At 35.9% G+C, this 20,539-nt stretch overlaps 1 protein-coding gene across 4 annotated transcripts in view; it reads right to left on the bottom strand.

The window, feature by feature from the left end:
- RABGAP1L (RAB GTPase activating protein 1 like) overlaps nt 1-20,539 on the bottom strand; it is a 689,918-nt gene that overhangs the window by 464,278 nt on the left and 205,101 nt on the right. For all 4 annotated transcript variants that reach the window (XM_076000395.1, XM_012765066.3, XM_012765067.3 and 1 more), the window contains one exon: nt 7-157. In XM_076000395.1, coding sequence (XP_075856510.1) covers nt 7-157 — 151 coding nt within the window. The remainder of the gene's footprint in view (nt 1-6; nt 158-20,539) is intronic.

Raw genomic sequence — 20,539 nt, 5'->3', positions numbered from 1 at the left:
TCCTACCTTTGTGATAAGAATTCGGTATCTATCCAGCATTGCCTGGTTGTCATGGCAGCCTGCTAATAACTGCCATACCTCTGCCCTCAATGCTTCAGGGACGCCATTCTTCACCAGCGTGGATAGCCCTTTTGGTCGTGCACCAAGGTTATTGTGCCTGTAAAAACAAGAAAATAAACCATTCAGACTCCCTTTACCACTCCTGAACTGCTGCTGCAGTGAAAACGGTATTTGTTAGTTTACATGAAAGCATAGCCTGGGTTGAGAGAAAAATGGTGGGAGTATGAAACGACAGTAGTGCATAAGCTCAGTGATGCCTTTGACTTTTTTTCTTGATCTCATCTTCTTTACTAGTAAGCCATGTTATTCCACCACCAGGCAAAGTATTTTCTTCCTGTTCTTTACTTTAATCATACTATGAACTTATTAATAATAGTTAATGTGTTAGTTATAAATAGGCAACACAGCAACACATTAAAAGAACCAACCAAATCCCCTGAAATCAATGTATGGCAAGTTGGATAATGATGTATGTGGCAGGGAATGGTGTTCAGGAATAGGTACTGAAATGAATCATAGGCCTATCACACCTTGACTATACCCCCTTCTCTGATGTCAGGCTGATTGGGCCAAGTGACAAAAGCAGGCTCGACAGCATAGGAGGCATGACATACATATACTTCAGTTTTGTGCAGCAGCCACATCCTGACCCAAAAGTCCCCTGGGAAGCCCTATCTCTTGATGGCCTTAGAGTTCTCTGTTCCAGCATAAACTTAAATATCAAGGATCTTCCAGATTGAAATGATCTAATATAGGTTCTATAGTAAGAAGAGTTCATTACTGTTTGCACTCCTGGATTCGTCTCCCGGACTTATTACAACTGTAAACCCCTAAAGGAAACAACTAACCCTTTCCTACAATAATCAGAAACTATATAATTCCACCTTGCTAGGGGAGCAAGATATACTTATCAGCCTTACCCATTCCCAGGGGTGTTTAGAATAGGCACAAAGGCAAACATCTTTTGTCCTAATATCAATGATCACATAGTAGGTATGCTACAATGCCATCTGAACAGAAACTGAATTGCACTTCTCAAACTTGTGAATGTAATTCCATTCCTCACCTTTGTCTTGGGATCTAGCTTAAACCTGGAGTTATGGTCTATGCCTTGTTGCTCAGACTTTATCTCTATTTGAATTTGCTGCTCGCTTTTGATCTCTTAGAACTGACCCTGTTGCAACCATCTGGTCTCCAAATCTTGGCAATGTAATCTAGTTCGACCTAACACCCTAGGCTCTGTTTTCAAGTTTAAACCTTAAAAGTACAGAATGTACATGTCTATTTTCTAAAATTGGCCTCCTACCTACTTCTTTAGATTATGCATATTCCTCTACCTCCAGCCCAGACCCTTGTTTGGGCGTATTTCAAAGGAATATATTTCCTTTGAAAATATATTCCATTCTTTCCCCATAATGTCATATCTGGCTATCTTCAAAAAAAAACTATAACATCCATAACTCAAACAAGTTCAAGTAAATTCATCTCATTAATATTATTAACAAACTATCAGATTTATACCCATTCTCCTTTCTTGCAGCTTCTTCTAGCTAAACTTTTGTATTGTTGGGTTAGAGAACCTAAGCTGATAATACTGATGGACTTGAGGCAAAATAAAGTAGAAAAGGTAGAGTTTATACGATTGAACATGCTACCATACCATTAAAGAACATAGTTAATGCTGTTAAGTGACAAAAGTAGGTTTCAAAATAGTATCCAAGTGTTATTTTAAATACATACTATTTTGAAATTTGCTTTTAAACATGCAAAGAAAAAGAATACAGAAGAATATATTCCAAAATATCTGTGTAATAGAATTAAGAGGGAAAATTCCCTTTTATTTTCCTACGCTGTCAGAAACATTTACAGTGATCTTAAATACTTTCATAGGCCGGGTGCGGTGGCTCACGCCTGTAATCCTAGCACTCTAGGAGGCCAAGGATCACTCAAGGTCAGGAGTTCGAAACCAGCCTGAGCAAGAGCGAGACCCTGTCTCTACTAAAAATAGAAACAAATTAATTGGCCAACTAAAAATATATAGAAAAAATTAGCCAGGCATGGTGGCGCATGGCTGTAGTCCCAGCTACTCAGGAGGCTGAGGCAGGAGGATCGCTTGAGCCCAGGAGTTTGAGGTTGCTGTGAGCTAGGCTGATACCATGGCACTCTACCCGGGCAACAGAGTGAGACTCTGTCTCAAAAAAAAAAAAAAACTTTTATAAATATAAGACACAAAAAAGTCATTTCAATTGTTTAAATTTCTCTTATGGATTTAAATTCTAATATAATTTTAGTTAATTTGGAAAAACACCATAATTACATTAGATAAAATGTGTCAAGTAGAAGGAGAATATTAATTATTCTTGAGAAGACTGACACCTGAGTAAACTATTTGATGCCTGGAACTTCATTCCAACTGCCTCTTATTCATTATCCAATTGAGTTTGAGATTGCCAAAGAATATTATGCCACAAGGGAGCCAGGATCAGGCATAAAAGGAACTTTTTGTAATTTAATGTTTGGCTCTGATACACTTTTAAATAGGAAAAACATACATGGCTTAAGGGTAGCTAAATTCCTATACTTTTAATGTATAAAACTGAGTTAATTAAATGTAAAATACTCTGAATTATGAATCCCACAATGTACAATATATAAGGAAAACCCAAAGTAATTGAAGTATATGCTACATGTCATATAGAGATCAATAAGTCATCACTGTATATCTATACCTATTAAAACACCAATAAATTAATCAGAACTCCATGTAAAAGAAACCTGTATTCAACCCCATATAACTCTCTATCATACTCTTACTGCACACATCAAAATTCTCAAGAGTTGTATAATCACTATCACTTACTATCTTTGTTTCTTCCTGTTCCACTCATTCCTCAATTCTCTTCCATATGGCTTCTGTAACTCTCCTTGAAAAGTGTTCACGTAAGTGATTTATGACCTCTCTCCAAGCCACTAGATTCAAGGGACATTTTTAATCCTTTCACTGTTGACCACTCTGTTTCCCTTGGCTTCAGGGATAAAGTTTTACCTAGTTATACCCCTTTACAAACTCCATCATTGATTTTTTTTCCCCTCTATTAACCTCTTAAATGTTCAGAGTTCTCTCTCTCCACTCTTGCCCTCAGTAATCCAACTTTTTCACTCTCTTGTCTGTAGGCAGGATCAACTATGCATATGTATTTTGAGCTCCAGAGGCTCAGAGGCACTTCAAAATCAACATGTCCACGTCTGAACTCATATTCTTCTCCCTAAACCTGGTTGTTTTCCAGAGTATTCCATCCCACTGATTGTTACCACAGTCGATCCAAACTAGAAACCTAGGAGTTATTCTTGACATTAGCATCATCCATTACTAATTCATCACCAAGTCGAATGGATCTTATTTTCCCAATTTCTCCTAAGGCCATGCCCTTCTCTCTATACCAACTGCCACCAGTTTTATCCACCCTAGACCTCTGCAACAGCCTCCTAATATCCACTCATTCTATTACAACATATTTTAACATTGCAGGCAGAATGAAGAGAACAAACAGCTTGATTAAATATTCTGTTGGCTCAAATTATTTTGTAGAATGACTTAAATAATATTTTAAAGTTGGAATATCTATTTCCACACACACATACATGCATAAATATACACACTCCTTAAGGTTAATAGCCAACAGTCCCCAACATTTTCCCATAATGTAATTCTACTCAATTGACATTCAGCTTCTAGCTGACTCTCAGCCACTTGTTTGCCTAGGCATAATAAAAATGTCTTTTCTCGGGGGGCGGAGCAAGATGGCGGACGAATAACACCACCAGACAGAGGGTCTCTGCAAAAAAGACAGATTCTAGCAGAAACTAGAGGAAAGAAGCAAGAAGACAAGCATACAGCGGACAAGGGCCGGAAGGAGGGGTACCTGAGACCCCGGGAGACTCCACAGGAGGAGGCTGCGGAGGAGAACTGGAGGCTGAGACCACCGGAGCAGCCCGGAGACCAGCGGCAAGGGTAGGTGGATCTGCTGTTTCCCCTCCCCTGCATTCGCGACTGCTGGTGGGCTCCCCAGCGGGTGGAGAGACCTGGGGACACCAGCCCAGAGACCGCCGCCAAAATATCAACTAAAGAGGCCCTTCTAAGAGCTGTAAGATGAAAGAAGCAAGTAACATACAAGGGAAAGCCAATTCGAATAACATCGGACTTGTCTAATGAGACTTTACAAGCAAGGAGAGACTGGGGCCCCATTCTCACTCTTTTGAAACAAAACAATGCCCAGCCTAGAATATTATTCCCTGCAAAACTAAGCTTCGTATATGAAGGAGAAATAAAAACATTCTCAGACAAGCAAAGGCTCAGAGAATTCACCAAGACAAGACCAGCCCTACAAGAAGTACTTAAAACAGCGTTATGCACGGAACATCATAAAAATAACCCACGAATATAAAAACAACCAAAACCCAAAGATATTAAAGGCCAGATATTACAATGGCTCAAGACAGAAATCATAGCAACAACATCCAACCCAACAGAATGATCAGTAATCTACCTTACCTATCAGTTCTCTCAATAAATGTGAATGGCTTAAACTCTCCACTCAAGAGACATAGGCTGGCTGAATGGATAAGAAAATACAGGCCAAGTATATGCTGTCTTCAGGAAACACATCTAACCTGCAAGGATGCATATAGACTAAAAATAAAAGGGTGGAGATCAATATTCCAAGCAAATAGAAGCCAAAAGAAGGCTGGTGTGGCAGTTCTAATTTCAGACGATTTAGTTTTTAAACCAACAAAAGTAGTAAAAGACAAAGAGGGTCATTATATAATGGTGAAGGGCACAGTCCAACAAGAAGAGATAACAATTTTAAATATATATGCACCAAACTTAGGTGCACCCAGATTCATAAAGCAAACCTTACTGGAGCTAAGCAAATGGATTAATAGCAACTCCATAATCGCCGGAGATTTCAACACCCCACTGACGGCACGAGACAGATCCTCCAAACAGAAAATTAATAAAGAAATATTGGACTTAAACAAAACTCTAGAACGATTGGGTCTGACAGACATCTACAGAACATTCTACCCAAAATCCACTGAATATACGTTCTTCTCATCAGCTCACGGGACATTCTCTAAGATTGACCATATCCTAGGACACAAAGAAAATCTCAAGAAATTTAAAAAAATAGAAATCATACCATGTACCTTCTCAGATCACAGTGGAATAAAACTAGAAATCAACCCTAACAGAAACTCACATTTCTACACAAAAACGTGGAAATTAAACAACCTCCTACTAAATGATTACTTCATAAATGAAGAAATCAAGACAGAAATAAAAAACTTCTATGAAGAAAACGACGATGGAGAGACAAGTTATCAACTCCTCTGGGACACAGCTAAAGCAGTTCTGAGAGGAAAGTTTATCTCCATAAATGCCTATAACCAAAAGACAAGAAGATCACAAATAGACAATCTAATGAAACGACTCAAAGAGCTGGAAAAAGAAGAACAGACCAACCCCAAACCCAGCAGAAGAAGTGAAATCAACAAGATCAAATCAGAACTAAACGAAATTGAAAACAGGAAAGCTATTCAGGAGATTAATAAAACAAAAAGTTGGTTCTTTGAAAAAATAAACAAAATTGACACACCATTGGCTAAGCTAACGAAAAGCAGAAAAGAGAAATCTCTAATAAGCTCCATCAGGAATAAAAAAGGAGCTATCACAACTGATCCCAAAGAGATACAAGATACAATTTATGAATACTACAAAAATCTTTATGCACACAAACTAGAAAATGTGGAGGAAATAGACAAATTTCTAGAAACACACAGCCTCCCTAGGCTCAACCAGCAAGAAATAGATTCCCTGAACAGACCAATCTCAACAGCTGAAATAGAAACAGCAATTAAAAATCTCCCTAAAAAGAAAAGTCCCGGTCCAGATGGCTTCACACCCGAATTTTACCATACTTACAAAGAAGAACTAGTACCTATCTTGCAGAAACTATTCCACAACATCGAGAAGAACGGAAACCTCCCCGACACCTTTTATGAAGCGAATATTACTCTGATACCAAAACCAGGAAAGGATGCAACAAAAAAAGAAAACTACAGACCAATATCCCTAATGAATATAGATGCAAAAATTTTCAACAAAATCTTAGCTAACCGAATCCAGACACTTATCAAAAAAATAATCCACCACGACCAAGTGGGCTTCATCCCAGGGATGCAGGGATGGTTCAACACACGTAAATCTATAAATGCAATTCACCACATAAACAGAAGCAAAAACAAAGACCACATGATTCTTTCAATAGATGCAGAAAAAGCTTTTGACAAAATTCAACACCCTTTCATGATACGAACACTTAAGAAAACAGGCATAGAAGGGACATACCTAAAAATGATACAAGCCATATATGACAGACCCATAGCCAACATCATACTGAATGGGGAAAGATTGAAATCATTCCCACTTAGAACTGGAACCAGACAAGGATGCCCACTATCTCCACTTCTGTTCAACATAGTGCTGGAAGTCTTGGCTACAGCAATCAGACAGGAAAATGGAATCAAAGGTATCCAAATAGGGGCAGAAGAGATCAAACTTTCACTGTTTGCTGATGATATGATATTGTATCTAGAAAACCCCAAGGATTCAACCAAGAAACTCCTGGAACTGATCAATGAATTTAGTCAAGTCTCAGGATACAAAATCAATACACAGAAATCAGAGGCATTCATATACGCCAACAACAATCTAATTGAGAACCAAATCAAAGACTCAATTCCCTTCACAATAGCAACAAAGAAATTAAAGTACCTAGGAATATATTTAACCAAAGAGGTAAAAGACCTCTACAGGGAGAACTATGAAACCCTGAGGAAGGAAATAGCAGAGGATGTAAACAGATCAAATCCATACCATGCTCGTGGATCGGCAGACTCAATATCATCAAAATGTCTATACTACCCAAACTGATCTACAGATTCAATGCAATACCTATTAAAATCCCATCAGCATTCTTCACAGATATAGAAAAAATAATTTTACGCTTCGTATGGAACCAAAGAAGACCCCGAATATCAAGAGCAATTCTAGGCAACAAAAACAAAATGGGAGGCATTAATATGCCAGATATCAAACTATACTACAAAGCTGTAGTAATTAAAACAATATGGTATTGGCACAAAAACAGGAATATTGACCAGTGGAACAGATGTGAGAATCCTGATATAAAACCATCCTCATATAGCCATCTCATCTTTGACAAAGCAGACAAAAACATACGCTGGGGAAAAGAATCTCTCTTCAATAAAAGGTGCTGGGAAAACTGGATAGCCACCTGTAGAAGGCTAAAACAGGACCCACACCTTTCACCTCTCACAAAAACCAACTCACGCTGGATAACAGACTTAAACCTAAGATATGAAACTATTAGAACTCTAGAGGAAAAAGTTGGAAACACTCTCCTAGACATCGGCCTGGGCAAAGAGTTTATGAAGAAGTCCCCAAAGGCAATCACAGCAGCAACAAAAATAAATAAATGGGACATGATCAAGCTACAAAGCTTCTGCACAGCCAAAGAAATAGTCATGAAAGTAAACAGACAACCTACAGAATGGGAGAAAATTTTTGCATCCTATGCATCCGATAAGGGACTGATAACTAGAATATACTTAGAACTCACGAAAATTAGGAAGAAAAAATCAAATAACCCCATTAAAAAGTGGGCAAAAGACTTGAACAGAAATTTTTCTAAAGAAGACAGAAGAATGGCCAACAAACATATGAAGAAATGCTCAACATCTCTAATCATCAGGGAAATGCAAATCAAAACCACAATGAGATATCACTTAACCCCAGTGAGAATGGCCTTTATCAAAAAATCTCCAAACAATAAATGCTGGCGTGGTTGCGGAGAGAGAGGAACACTCCTACACTGCTGGTGGGACTGCAAACTAGTTCAACCTCTGTGGAAAGCAATATGGAGATATCTTAAAGCGATACAACTGAATCTACCATTTGATCCAGCAATCCCATTGCTGGGCATCTACCCAAATGATCCAGTGACACTCTACAAAAAAGACACCTGCACTCGAATGTTTATAGCAGCACAATTCATAATTGCAAGGCTGTGGAAACAGCCCAAGTGCCCATCAATCCAAGAATGGATTAATAAAATGTGGTATATGTATACCATGGAGTACTATTCAGCTCTAAGAAACAATGGTGATATAGCACATCTTATATTTTCCTGGTTAGAGCTGGAACCCATACTACTAAGTGAAGTATCCCGAGAATGGAAAAACAAGCACCAGATATATTCTCCAGCAAACTGGTATTAACTGACTAGCACCTAAGTGGACACATAGGTACTGCAGTAATAGGGTATTGGGCAGGTGGGAGGGGGGAGGGGGGAGGGGGGTGGGTATATACATACATAATGAGTGAGATGTGCACCATCTGGGGGATGGTCATGATGGAGACTCAGACTTTTGGGGGGAGGGGGGAAATGGGCATTTATTGAAACCTTAAAATCTGTACCCCCATAATATGCCAAAATAAAAAAAAAAATGTCTTTTCTCCTCTCTTTAAAACCTAGGCACTATTCTATTTACCTTTACACACTGACATTTAAAAAGAAGTGGGTAACTCATAACACTGCTTTAACAGCCTTAATCTTATTGGTTATCTTGGTAACAGTATAGAAATTATACTATATATGGCACCCTATCACTCAAGAAATACTAATAAATATTAAGCCAAATGCTGCTGATATACATTTATGACCAGGGAACACTTAAATAAATAAAAATCAATTTATAAAAATAATCATTGTTTTCAACATTTCTGATAAAAATATAACTACATATGGTTACTGCTTTGACACATTAATTGTAGCTATCAGGAACTTGAAAATAGGCATCTAGTTATGACACATGCTGAATTCTGCCCTAGAAATAAGACAGATACCTAATATACTTATTTAAAAGTCAACATAAACCAAATATATATCAATCATACAGTAATTATTTAGTTTTTAATGCATGAATATAAACTCCACAGGGGTAAGAATTTTTGCCTTCTTTACTTATATCTCCCAAGTACTTAAAACAGTGTGCTGCACATAGAAAGTATTCAATACATTTTGATAAATGAATATATTTATGAAATGAAACATGTCAATTACTAAAGCTAAACAACAACAAAAAAAGAATGCTTCTTTAGAAGCAAATATTCTCATTGATTTTAATAGGATCAAAAACTGTCATGTGCTCATCTAGTTAATTTCCCTTGCCTTCAAAAAAGATTTTCTTTAAACTAGGCATATAAGAACTCTATTTTTAAAGTTGTCCACTGGAGGAGAGAATTCTAAAAGGATGGTGTCAATTTTAACAAAAACAGCTGAGAATAAAGAGATGAGAAGAAAAGTCAGTGATTGTGACCACTAAGAAGTCACCAGTGGAATTAGGGCAATTTCAACAAAAGAGAGGTAGAAGTAGGTGGCTATTAGATATGAAAACATGAGTGAAAACGTTTTCTCAGAAAAGGGAAGAGCTACAACTGAAATTAAAAGATGGAGTGGCATCAAGAAGAGTGCAGATTTCTCCATCCCCAATAATGAGAAGTTATATAACCTAACTAAACTAGATATGCAGAAGTTATACAATCTTCATTAAGAAAAGTTTCAAGGAAAGGAATAGGTTAAAGGTCATTATGAAGATAATGAGTACATATTTTTGTCTTGATGTGCTTGTGTTTTTGCTGGGTTTTTCCCATGTTTAAAAAAAAATGGACCACTAATGTGAAAAAATGGGGAGCTATGTATGTTCATGCTTGGTGATTTTAATCTTCCAAGTTTCCTCTGAGCTTAGATTTTATTTTGTTTTCCTCACAGTTTGTTGATGCTCAACTAAATTGAAAAAACACTGATTAAGAATATATCTAGTCCCAGCAGGGTGTGGTGGCTCACGCCTGTAATCCTAGCACTCTGGGAGGCCAAGGCGGGCGGATTGCTTGAGGTTAGGAGTTCGTAACCAGCCTGAGCAAGAGCAAGACCCCGTCTCTACTATAAATACAAAGAAATTAATTGGCCAACTAATATATAGAGAAAAAATTAGCTGGGCATGGTGGCACATGCCTGTAGTCCCAGCTACTCAGGAGGCTGAGGCAGCAGGATTGCTTTAGCCCAAGAGTTTGAGCTAGGCTGACGTCATGGCACTCACTCAAGCCTGGGCAACAAAGCAAGACTGTGTCTCAAAAAGAAAAAAAAAAAAAAAAAAAAGAATATATCCAGCCTGGCCAATGGCTCACTCCTGTAATCCCAGCACTTTGGGAAGCTGAAGTGGGAGGATTTCCTGAGGTCAGGAACTCGAGATCAGCCTGAGGAACAAAGCAAGACCCCATCTCCACAAAAAATAAACAAATTAGCCAGGTATAGTGGCTTATGCCTAACCAGCTACTCTGTAGGCAGAGGGAGGCAGATCACTTAAGCCCAGGAGTTCAAGGCTGCAGTGAGCTATGATCATGCCACTGCACTCCAGCCTGTGTAACAGAAGTGAGTCCCTGTCTCAATCAATCAATCAATCAATCAATAATACATCTTCCCACTCTGATGACAAGTAACACACAGCCATGAAGAAAACAATCAAAATTTACTGTAATAAAAGAGAATGAATAATTTGAGGGTTATTCTATTTGGTAAAATAAATCAGTACCTAAGTTTTTTCCTCAGATGTTCACTTAATTTTTTTGGTTAGAAAATCTTCCTGTTAAAAAAGTTGACTTTTATGCCTAAGTGTTCACAGTTAGCACTACCTTTTTTCTAGTCTTTAAAATTTTCCAACAGTTTCCCACACATTTTCAAAACCAAAGGCAGTTATCCAGAAATTATTTTGTCCAATTCCTTAAATTTCTTAAATAATATTTAAATCATCATCACCATTCTGAATATATTCAACATGTGAAAGCAATCCTGCTCCCACTTTTAGTTGGTTTTTACAAGTTCTGCCATCACAAATGTTTTCTTTTGCTCTCTCTCAACCTCTCTCTTCCTTTAGTTAACTTGCTTTGTTCATGTAGTTATTTCTTCAATACATCTTAACTCCAATCTCTTATAAAGACCTTCATTATTGAACTTTTTGTATAGTCTGTTCTTAGTTATCTTTTCCATATTATCTTTATTTTTTCTAATGATTTCAAATTAGTCTTAAATATCTTTCCTTACATTTTTCTCAGAGTAGATTTAAGTATGTGAATTCTGATTTTATATATAAAGATTTTGCTTCTTTTATAGCCTGATCTAGCTGTTTAACAATAAGGTCAAAATACTTTCAAAAATATTTTATTTAAAATTTAATTGAGAATACAGACTGCCTCCTACTTAAAAAAAAAAAAAAAAAATTCCCAAAGCACAAAGTGTAGGGCTCTACATAATATCTACATAATAGGTGCTTTACTTAAATCAATCTCAAAAATATCTTTATATAAATGCCTACCTACTGCCTACCTAAATGCCTCCTGATACTTAGAAAATTTATAAATCTAAAGACTAATGTTTAAAAAGGAAATTCTGAGAGTAATTAAAATTTTTTGACAATCCTTGTATAAAAAATACAAACTTCTCTAGATTAGATAAATGTTACCCTTTTCATATCAATTGTCATGACACAACTGTAATGATGACCTAAATAAAAGAAAAGATTTTAACTGTAAAGAATCCAGCAAATTTTCTAAAGTTCTAAAAATCAATTACCTTAATTCTTAATAGTTCCCTTAGGCTCATGTAATGAATTTCTTGAAATCCATTGATTAAAATATTATTATTTAGAAAGATAATATTTTATATCTGAATAAAATGTACACTGAATTTTTACCTCAGGAACCCTGTCAACTCTACCTCAGAAGTCTTTCTCTATTTGGAGCTTCCTCTCCATATATAAGTCCCATGAGTTTGGTATAGAAGATCTCATGAACCCATATGATTATCTACCAACTAGTTTGTGTTAATCAGTTTTCTTCCTACTCCAAAATTACCTTCCTAAAAAACAAAAATAAAAAAAAATCACTAGAAAGTTCAGCCTAAAAATATTTATTGGGTACTGTCTTTATGTTGATAATTACTGAAGTTGGGTGGTGGGCACATGAGGCTTCATTGTATTATTCTTTCTACTTTTGCGTACATTTGAATTTTCTGTAATGCTTACAGAAGCATTTACTGATGCCTCCATAACATCAACCTTGAGAGTAGGAACTATCTTTTGTCTTTCAATGAGCAGTGTTTATTAAAGTCCTAAGAGAGTGTAGATGATTAAAATTTTAAAAATTGGCTGAATGAATCAAGTGATTTATCATTTAACAGGAAAAAAAAAACACCCAAAATGGTCAAGAAATCTGAAACAGCCTCTGTGTTTCAATTACTTGGTTAAATTATCTGTTGTGAATATTCATTCCCACCCACTTTGTTTACAAACCTCAAAGGTAGGAACCGTCATTAACTATCTGTTATAGCCTAAGATGATGTTTCATAAATGTATATTAAACCAAACAATAAACCTTGCATTTTATAAACAGAATGAAGATCTCTATTTGGCCATTTATTTAGTCATCAAAATATTTTATTTTCCTCTCCACTATGCTAAACCATGACCAGAAGATCCAAGCACTCCTTGGGTAAGAGTATCAATTTTCCCAGTCTATTCACTCTCTGAGAACTTCTACATGTACCCATAAAAACTAATCCAGCAACCTACATATATTTATGTAAATGTCAGCCTGCCCATATGGTTAAAAAAGATCTGGCTCTTGAGCCAGAGAATGTCTAGATTGAAATACTGGCTCTGTCATTTCCTTGCTATATGATCATAGGCAAATTACTTATGGGCTGCAGGACTGTGAGCAAGTTACCTATTTGCTATGTATTTTTATTTGTTGTGTATTTTTATATAGCTGTGCCTCAGTTTTATCACCTCTAAAATGAAGATAACATTAGTACCTACCTCAGAGGGTTGTTGTAATGACTAAATGAACACGTGGAGCATGCTTAGAATAGCACCTGGCACATAGTACGTTCCCTTAAATGTCATTTATTACCTTTGTAGCCATGCCTCACCTCTCCTCCTGTTACAATAAGCTATGTTGCTAAGTGCAACCCCTCCATTAGTCAACAAATCCATATCATCTTGCCTATTCATCAACTCCCCCTACAACTGTGTCCTCTTCCTCTGGCATTATCAAATTTTCTTTCTCTACTAGGTCCTTTCTAGCAAAATACAAGCATCCCATATGGCCCTTGTTAATTTTTAATACAACCCTCTCAACCCATATCCAATATGTAATGTGCCCCCATTTCTTGTCATTCCTTTATAGCAAAATTACTCTTAAGAACTAGCTATACCTGCTGATTTCCCTTCCTCTTAGACATGGTCCAAATGGGCTTTCATTCCCCTGTCCACTGAACTGTTCTCAAAGTCATCAGTGACATCCAAATTGCTGAACACAATGGAATTCTCACATATAATCTGACTTGACTATCAGTATTTAATCACCCCCTCCTCGATAGACTTGGTTCACTTGATTTCTATCATATTTCTCCTCTTACCTCATTGATTGTGCTTTCTTGGACAGCTCTGTGTGATCCTCCTCAGATTTCCAACCCCCAAACACTGGAGTGGCCAAGGGCTCAGTTTCTGGATGACTCCTCTGTCTATACTCACTCTCTAAGTAATCTCACCCATTCCATTCTAACAGCTTTAAAACCCATCTATACACTGATGGCTCCCAAACTCATATTTCTTTCCTTATCTTTCCTTTGAACTCAATGTAATGTGTAAATGACTAAAGGACATGTTAACTTGGGTGTGTAAAAGACATCTTAACATCTCCAAAATCTTGATTTTTATCCACCGAATCTGCTCTTCCTTCCCTATCTTTCATATCTGAGTAAATGGCAAGTCTTCTAGTAGCCCAAGCCAAAAACTTTGACATCAGTGGTCAGTTACTTCTTTTTCTCAGGCCACACAGTAAAAATAAGCAAATTCTATCAGTTCTCTCTCAAAGTATACCAAGAACCTGACCGCATGTCACATTTTGCTATGAGCCTGGTGCACGATACCATCATCTAGCCTCTGGATTATTTGTAATAGCACTCTAAGTATTCTGTCTGCTTCCATCTTTCCTCCCTTATAACTTATTTTTCATTTAGCATCCAGAATGATGCTTTTTAAATGTTTAAGTCAAAACACCTCATTGTGACATGACACAACCAAAACACAAAGTAGTCAACTAACTTGCCCAGGGTCCAAAGAGAGCCATATATAAGAGAAATGAATCTACTTACAATCTAACACAGAATCTAACAACTTATACTTATTAAAAAATTACATAAGACAAAAATAATCAACTATCAAAATGTAGATCTATAAAATGTTCATAGAATTGAACAGACAAAAATCTGTAATGGCTGGAAACATTTCATTTATAAATACAGTCAATAAATATATATTGAACACCTACTATATTCAGGTACTATACCAGATGTCTGCAAAACAATAGTAGCTTTAAAAAGGTCATATGCATTTGACATAACTTTGAAGAATAGAAAAATTAAGCTAAGACAATGTTTCCCACAATACTACAAATCAAAATAAAGAGACAGAAATGAGTATGCAAGGGATAATGAAGGAGCTGCTAAGAGGAGAAAAAGACACACTTCAAATAGAAAATCAATGCATAAGACATAAATTTCATTCTTTCCCTTTTTTTTTTCTTTCTTTTCTTTTTTTGTTTTAAATTGAGTAGTAGCATTCTGTGCTTCAGCAACTACAACGCCCAAGTAATACTCTGGGGTTTTGGGGGCTTTTTGTTTGTTTGTGTTTTAGGGGTTGCCATTTATTTAGGGAATACTTTATGTAGACTAAAATCATATTTTTAGCATATAGTTCTGTGAGTTTTGACAAATGCATATAGGGTGTGACCATCACCAGAACCAAAATACAGTACAGTTCTATACCTCCCTGCCCCTGCAAAAAAATCCCCTATGTCCTCTTGTAGTCAATATTACCGCAACACCCCCAGTCCTTGGCAATCACTGATATGATTTCCATCATGATAGTTTTGGCCTTTCTAGAATTCCCTGTAAGTGAAATAATACAGTATTAAGCTGCTTGAACTTGGCATATTTCACTTAACATAATGTATTTCAGGTCTATCATGTTGTTGCGTGTATTGGCAATTCACTCTTTTCATGGCTGAGTAGTGTTCCATTGAATGGATATACCACAGTTAGTTGACCTATTTACTGTTGAGAAGGACCTCTGGGTTGTTTTCAGTTTGGGGCAATTATGAACAAAGCTGTCATAAACATTCATGTATAGGTTTTATTCACTTGGGTAAATACAGAGGAGTGGAATTGGAATTGCTGGGAGGTATGACAAGTATATTATACTTTATAAGAAAATACCATACTGTTTTCCAAAATGGCTGCACCATTTTGCATTTCTACCTATAACACATGAGAGCTGCAGTTGCTATGCTATATTTCCAATTTCCACACATCCTTACTAACACTTATTATCTGTCATTTTGATTATAGCCATCCTAGTGGGTATGAAGTGGTATGTCACCATAATTTTTATTTGATCTCCCTGATGGCTAGTAATATTTTAACCAGCATCTTTTAATGCACTGGTTCACAATTTGTATATCTTATTTGGAAAATATTTATTTAGATAGTGTGGCTCTATTTCTAAACTCTTTCTAGTCTGTGCCATTGATCTATGTGTCTATCCTTGCATCAATTTTCTCTTGATTACTGTACAGTAACCCCTGAAATCAGGTAGTATATCTTTCAACTTTGTTCTTCACTTTCAAAACTGTTTGGCTATTCTAGCTACTTTGTTTTACTATATAAATTTTAGAATCAGCTAGTTGACTGCTACAAAAAAATTCTGCTGGAATTTTTATTGAAACTGTACTAATTCTATAGATTAGCTTGAGAAGAATAGAGATATTAACAATATTGAGTCTTTCATTTCACGAGCATAGTATACATATCTATGTAGTTAGGTCTTTTTCATTTCTTTTGTTATTGTTTTCTAGTGTTTCAAAGTACAGATTTAACATATAGCTTGTTAGATTTCTACCTAAGTATTTCCTTTTTTCCCAGAACTTTTGTTTTCAAATTTCTATTTCCAATTTTTCACTGCTAATATATAGAAATAAGACTGACATGCACATATTGACTTTGTATCTTTCAACCTTGTAAAATTCATTTATTAGTTCTAGGAGGATTTTTGTTTGTTTTGTAGATTCCTTGGGATTTTCTACACAAACATTTCTCCATAAATAGAGACAGTTTTATACTTCACTTTCCAATTTTGTTTATATTTTATTTCTTTGTCTTACCTACTGTACTAGCTAGGACCTCCAGGACCAAGCTGAGTTGGAGTGGTGAGAATAGACATTCCTGCCTTACTTTCAAAGTTAAGTCTTTCACTCTTAAATTAGATGATAGTAACAGGTTTTTCCCAAGTGCCTTATATCAGGTTGAGAAAGCTCCCCTGTATTCCTAGCTTGCTGAGAATTTTTATCATGAACGAATGCTGAATTTTGTCAGAGGCATTTTCTGCATCCATTGAGATAATTATGTGGCTTTTCTTCTTTAGCCTGATGATATGGTAGATAACACTGACTTATTTTCAAATGCTGAACTAGCCTTGCACTTCCAGAACAAACCCCACATACTCATGCTATATTATCCTTTTATATATAGTTGCATTTAATATGCTAGTATTTTGAAAATTTTTGAGTCTATATTCATAAGAGACACTGGTCTGAAGTTTTCTTTATTATAATGTTTTTATCTGGCTTTGATATCAGCATTAGCTAGTATCATAGAATTAGTTGGAAAGAAAGTTTGTGTAAAATTTATTTCTTTTTTAAATGTTTGGTAGAATTTGCCAATTAAGCCTCAGGTTTTCTCTGTTGAAAAGTTTTTAACTATGAATTCAATTTTGTTAAAATATACAGAACTATTCAGGTTATTTATTTCATTTTGAGTGGGCTTTAGCAATTTCTATCTTTCAAGGAATTTATCCATTTCACTAAGCGTCTAAATTTATAGGCAGTGAGTTCTTTATTATATTCTTTTATTATCCTTTTAATGTCTGTAGTAATCTGTAGTGATATAGTCTCTTTGGTTCTTATAACTTGTGTCTTCTCTCTCCTTGTTTAGTTGATCAGTCTAGTTAGATGTTTATTAAATTTATTAACCTTTATAAAAAAATCAGCATCAGTTTGATATTTTCCATTGTCTTTCTCAATTTCACTTATTTCTGTTCTCATATTATAATTTCCTCACTTCTGCTTGCTTTGAGTTTAATTTACTCTTTTTTTCTGATATCTTAAGATAGAAGCTTGAAGCTTAGTGATTTGAGACTTGTTTTCCAATATGACATAAATTTTTAATATATTGAAAGAAGGGCATTCAAGGGCAAAAAAATCATAAGATTGTTTTCTAAATTAAATTTTGTTTTAATTAGAGTTTTAGAATATTAACTGCTATGTATAAAATGTCATGAAAAAATAATTTAAAATAATAAAAACCTTCCTTGATTGAAAAAAAAGACGATGTCTGTCTCTACTCCCCTTCTCAACCCTTCTCACCTTTCCATTTCTCCCAATGAGCATGTGGACTTGCTAACTAAATTTTATCTAAGAATCAAGACAGGGTGTTGTTTGTACATATTCCCTTAAATGGAACAGCCCAGATTGTTAGTGTAAATTCTTCAGTATTGGTGATAAAATCACAAAGCATAAAAGAACATAATAAAAATTCAGACATTTTCATAATCCACAGGTGAGGAAAAACAAATACCAAAAACCTCTGCAAAAGATATTCCATTCCTTAGAGACAGAGAAAAAGTGCATGCATGAGCAAGCTCATGAAAGCTTCACTTGAAAAATGGAACACAAAATGGTTAAATGACTTATCCAAGCTACATATCAAATTAGCACTATAAATGGACTCTAATCCAGTTTTGAATTTTAGCATAATGTATTTTTCCCACTAAATCACACTCCCTTTCCATAGGTCTTATCAAACTGAAATTCTTTTGACACTGAGAGTAAATCATAGACAAGAAGAAACTTTTTACCCAATGAAAATTAGTTTCCACAATACATGTATAGAATATCTTAAAGCTTCATTAGTGATTAATTTAAATTCAGGTATAAGGTATTCATTTTAAGTGTTGCTATGTTTCACTATATTAGAAAGAAAGAATGTGCTGGCCCAGTAAAAAGTAAGCACCCAATTCTCGGTAGTAACAGATTCAATTAGAAGGGAGCCCTTGTTTTCTGAAGTAGCTAACATGGAAGAGTTTGCTCCTGTTCTTGACCAGAGAATCAGGGGAAAAGAAATCCTGGCCACAGAGGTAAGCTGCTGCAAGACACATGTTGCTTATGTCTATAAGGGCTGAGGTCCATATAAATTCCTTAGCCTTCCCCTAGCAAATAATTTAAAGGAGAGAGGGAAAAAACACAGAACAGTAAAAGCCAAGCTGTAGCATCAAAGCAAATGCTACCTTTATATCCACTGCTATCCATCATATCCACATGGTTGGACCATGAAAGTATGTCTTCAGACATAAAATGAAGGAGATTAGGAGGACAAGCTGTTGATAACCAGGTTTTTTTTTCTTGATTTGCCAGTACCCCTAATAAATAAATCTATCTAAAAAGCTTGGATGTTAAGAATTTATCAACTAGCCCAGAAAAACGGGTGAATGAGAATTAGGACCAGCTTTTTCCCTGTAATTATTTACCTACTCTCCTCTGTTACAAGCCCTGCCTTCTGTATTCTATGCAATGATGCAAGGACTAAGAATCCACAAACTATTAATACATATCCAAACTCCCTTGCCAGCTGGCTTCCACATTAGATTCTGCCAGAGAATAACAGTCCCGTGCAATTGGAAGGGAGAAAAAAGAAAGAAGGTGTTGAATTACCAGCACTAGCTATACCACAATTCCAGAGAAATACCAATACCAGCCAGGCCTTCTAAGCAGTACCAGCACCAATCAAATAGTTCTCCCCCACCAGCTCAGACGTGTGAAAGTCTCTTCAGAAGTGAAGAGCTAACCAGTGTCCCCACCGCTGACAGTTCCTTCTAAACCTTAGCTGTTCTGAGTATCCTCAGAAGTCTAAGCAACCAGGTATGCAGCTCTCTTCAGAAGTACCTGCACCAGTTCCTCAAACCTCCTCTGAGTTCCTAGATTCTGACAACAATACTTCTTCCATTTTATTTCTATAGCCCTAAAGGTAATAGCTGTTTCCTACTACTTTGGTTACTTCAGTGTTCCCTTTCTGCTCTCTCTCAGCCTTCTAACACACTGTAAACCAATTATCTGCATTAAAACCCTTCTGTTTGAAAAGCCTAGCACGGTTTCTGTTTTCCAGCCTAGACCTAGATTATGACTGAAACAATCCTCCTTCTTACCTCCTACCCTTCCTCATCTCCCACGAAATTCTCCTAACAAACTCAGGACCATCTTTAACAAAAAAACAAGATAGGAAAAGAAAAAAACATTCATCTTAGAGGGGAACAGTAACCCTAAATGGAACAAACAAAAACATATGAGATAAATTTATATTTTGGTGAACAATGCTTACAAATATAGCATAGGGTAAAATTGTAAAAGATTTTTGAAATGGACAAAAGAGATTACTTAACATCATTTCAATGGAATGCTGGAGCATCTGAGTATTATCTGATAACACACGAGTGTGTGCCTTTACAAGTCTCTGACTAAGTTAGTTTGCAGCTCTCAACACATAGAAGACAATGGCAAGGCAAATGTTTCCTGTACATAGCTATGCAAATGATTCCTATTAAGTGGTATAAATGAACTGTCAGGTAAAGGATATAAATCTCTACATCGAATCCTCATTTTGATTGGCTGTAATATCTTACTGGTTCTCCATTAATTAATGAGTTAAATAAATTCTCTGAGATATTTTCATTTTATATGTATGTGTGTAAGAACAAATAAAATGAAATTGTCTTTGTTTAATAAAGGAGACATAGCTGGCCCTCCCTTTCTCTTAATGTTGTCTCCTTAGAAACACAAGCCCAACACTTTGGTTAAAATTTGATAAACCTACTCTCTAGATTTTACAATGAGAACTCATGAGCCTTCCAACACTTGGAATTGGAAATACACACTTCCTAAATTATAATTTAAGAATCTCCTAGGATGTATACAGAAGACTATCACAAGAAGCATCCATTCATCTCTCAAAAAGATGAAAGAAGTTTTAATTATTCTTTCTTCTACTTAAATTCTGCCCAATCTCTGTTGGACTACCCACATGCATGTAATATGACATACACACTCTATAAATCATGCTTTCCATGTCTATACTAGTATGGAGGAGTTTTTTTGTTGGCAAGATTTTTTTTA

This window comes from Microcebus murinus, chromosome 2 (assembly GCF_040939455.1).
Source record: "Microcebus murinus isolate Inina chromosome 2, M.murinus_Inina_mat1.0, whole genome shotgun sequence".
Lineage (NCBI taxonomy): Eukaryota > Metazoa > Chordata > Mammalia > Primates > Cheirogaleidae > Microcebus > Microcebus murinus.
Note: the sequence above shows the minus strand (reverse complement) of the source record. Positions and strands in the feature narration are given on the sequence as shown.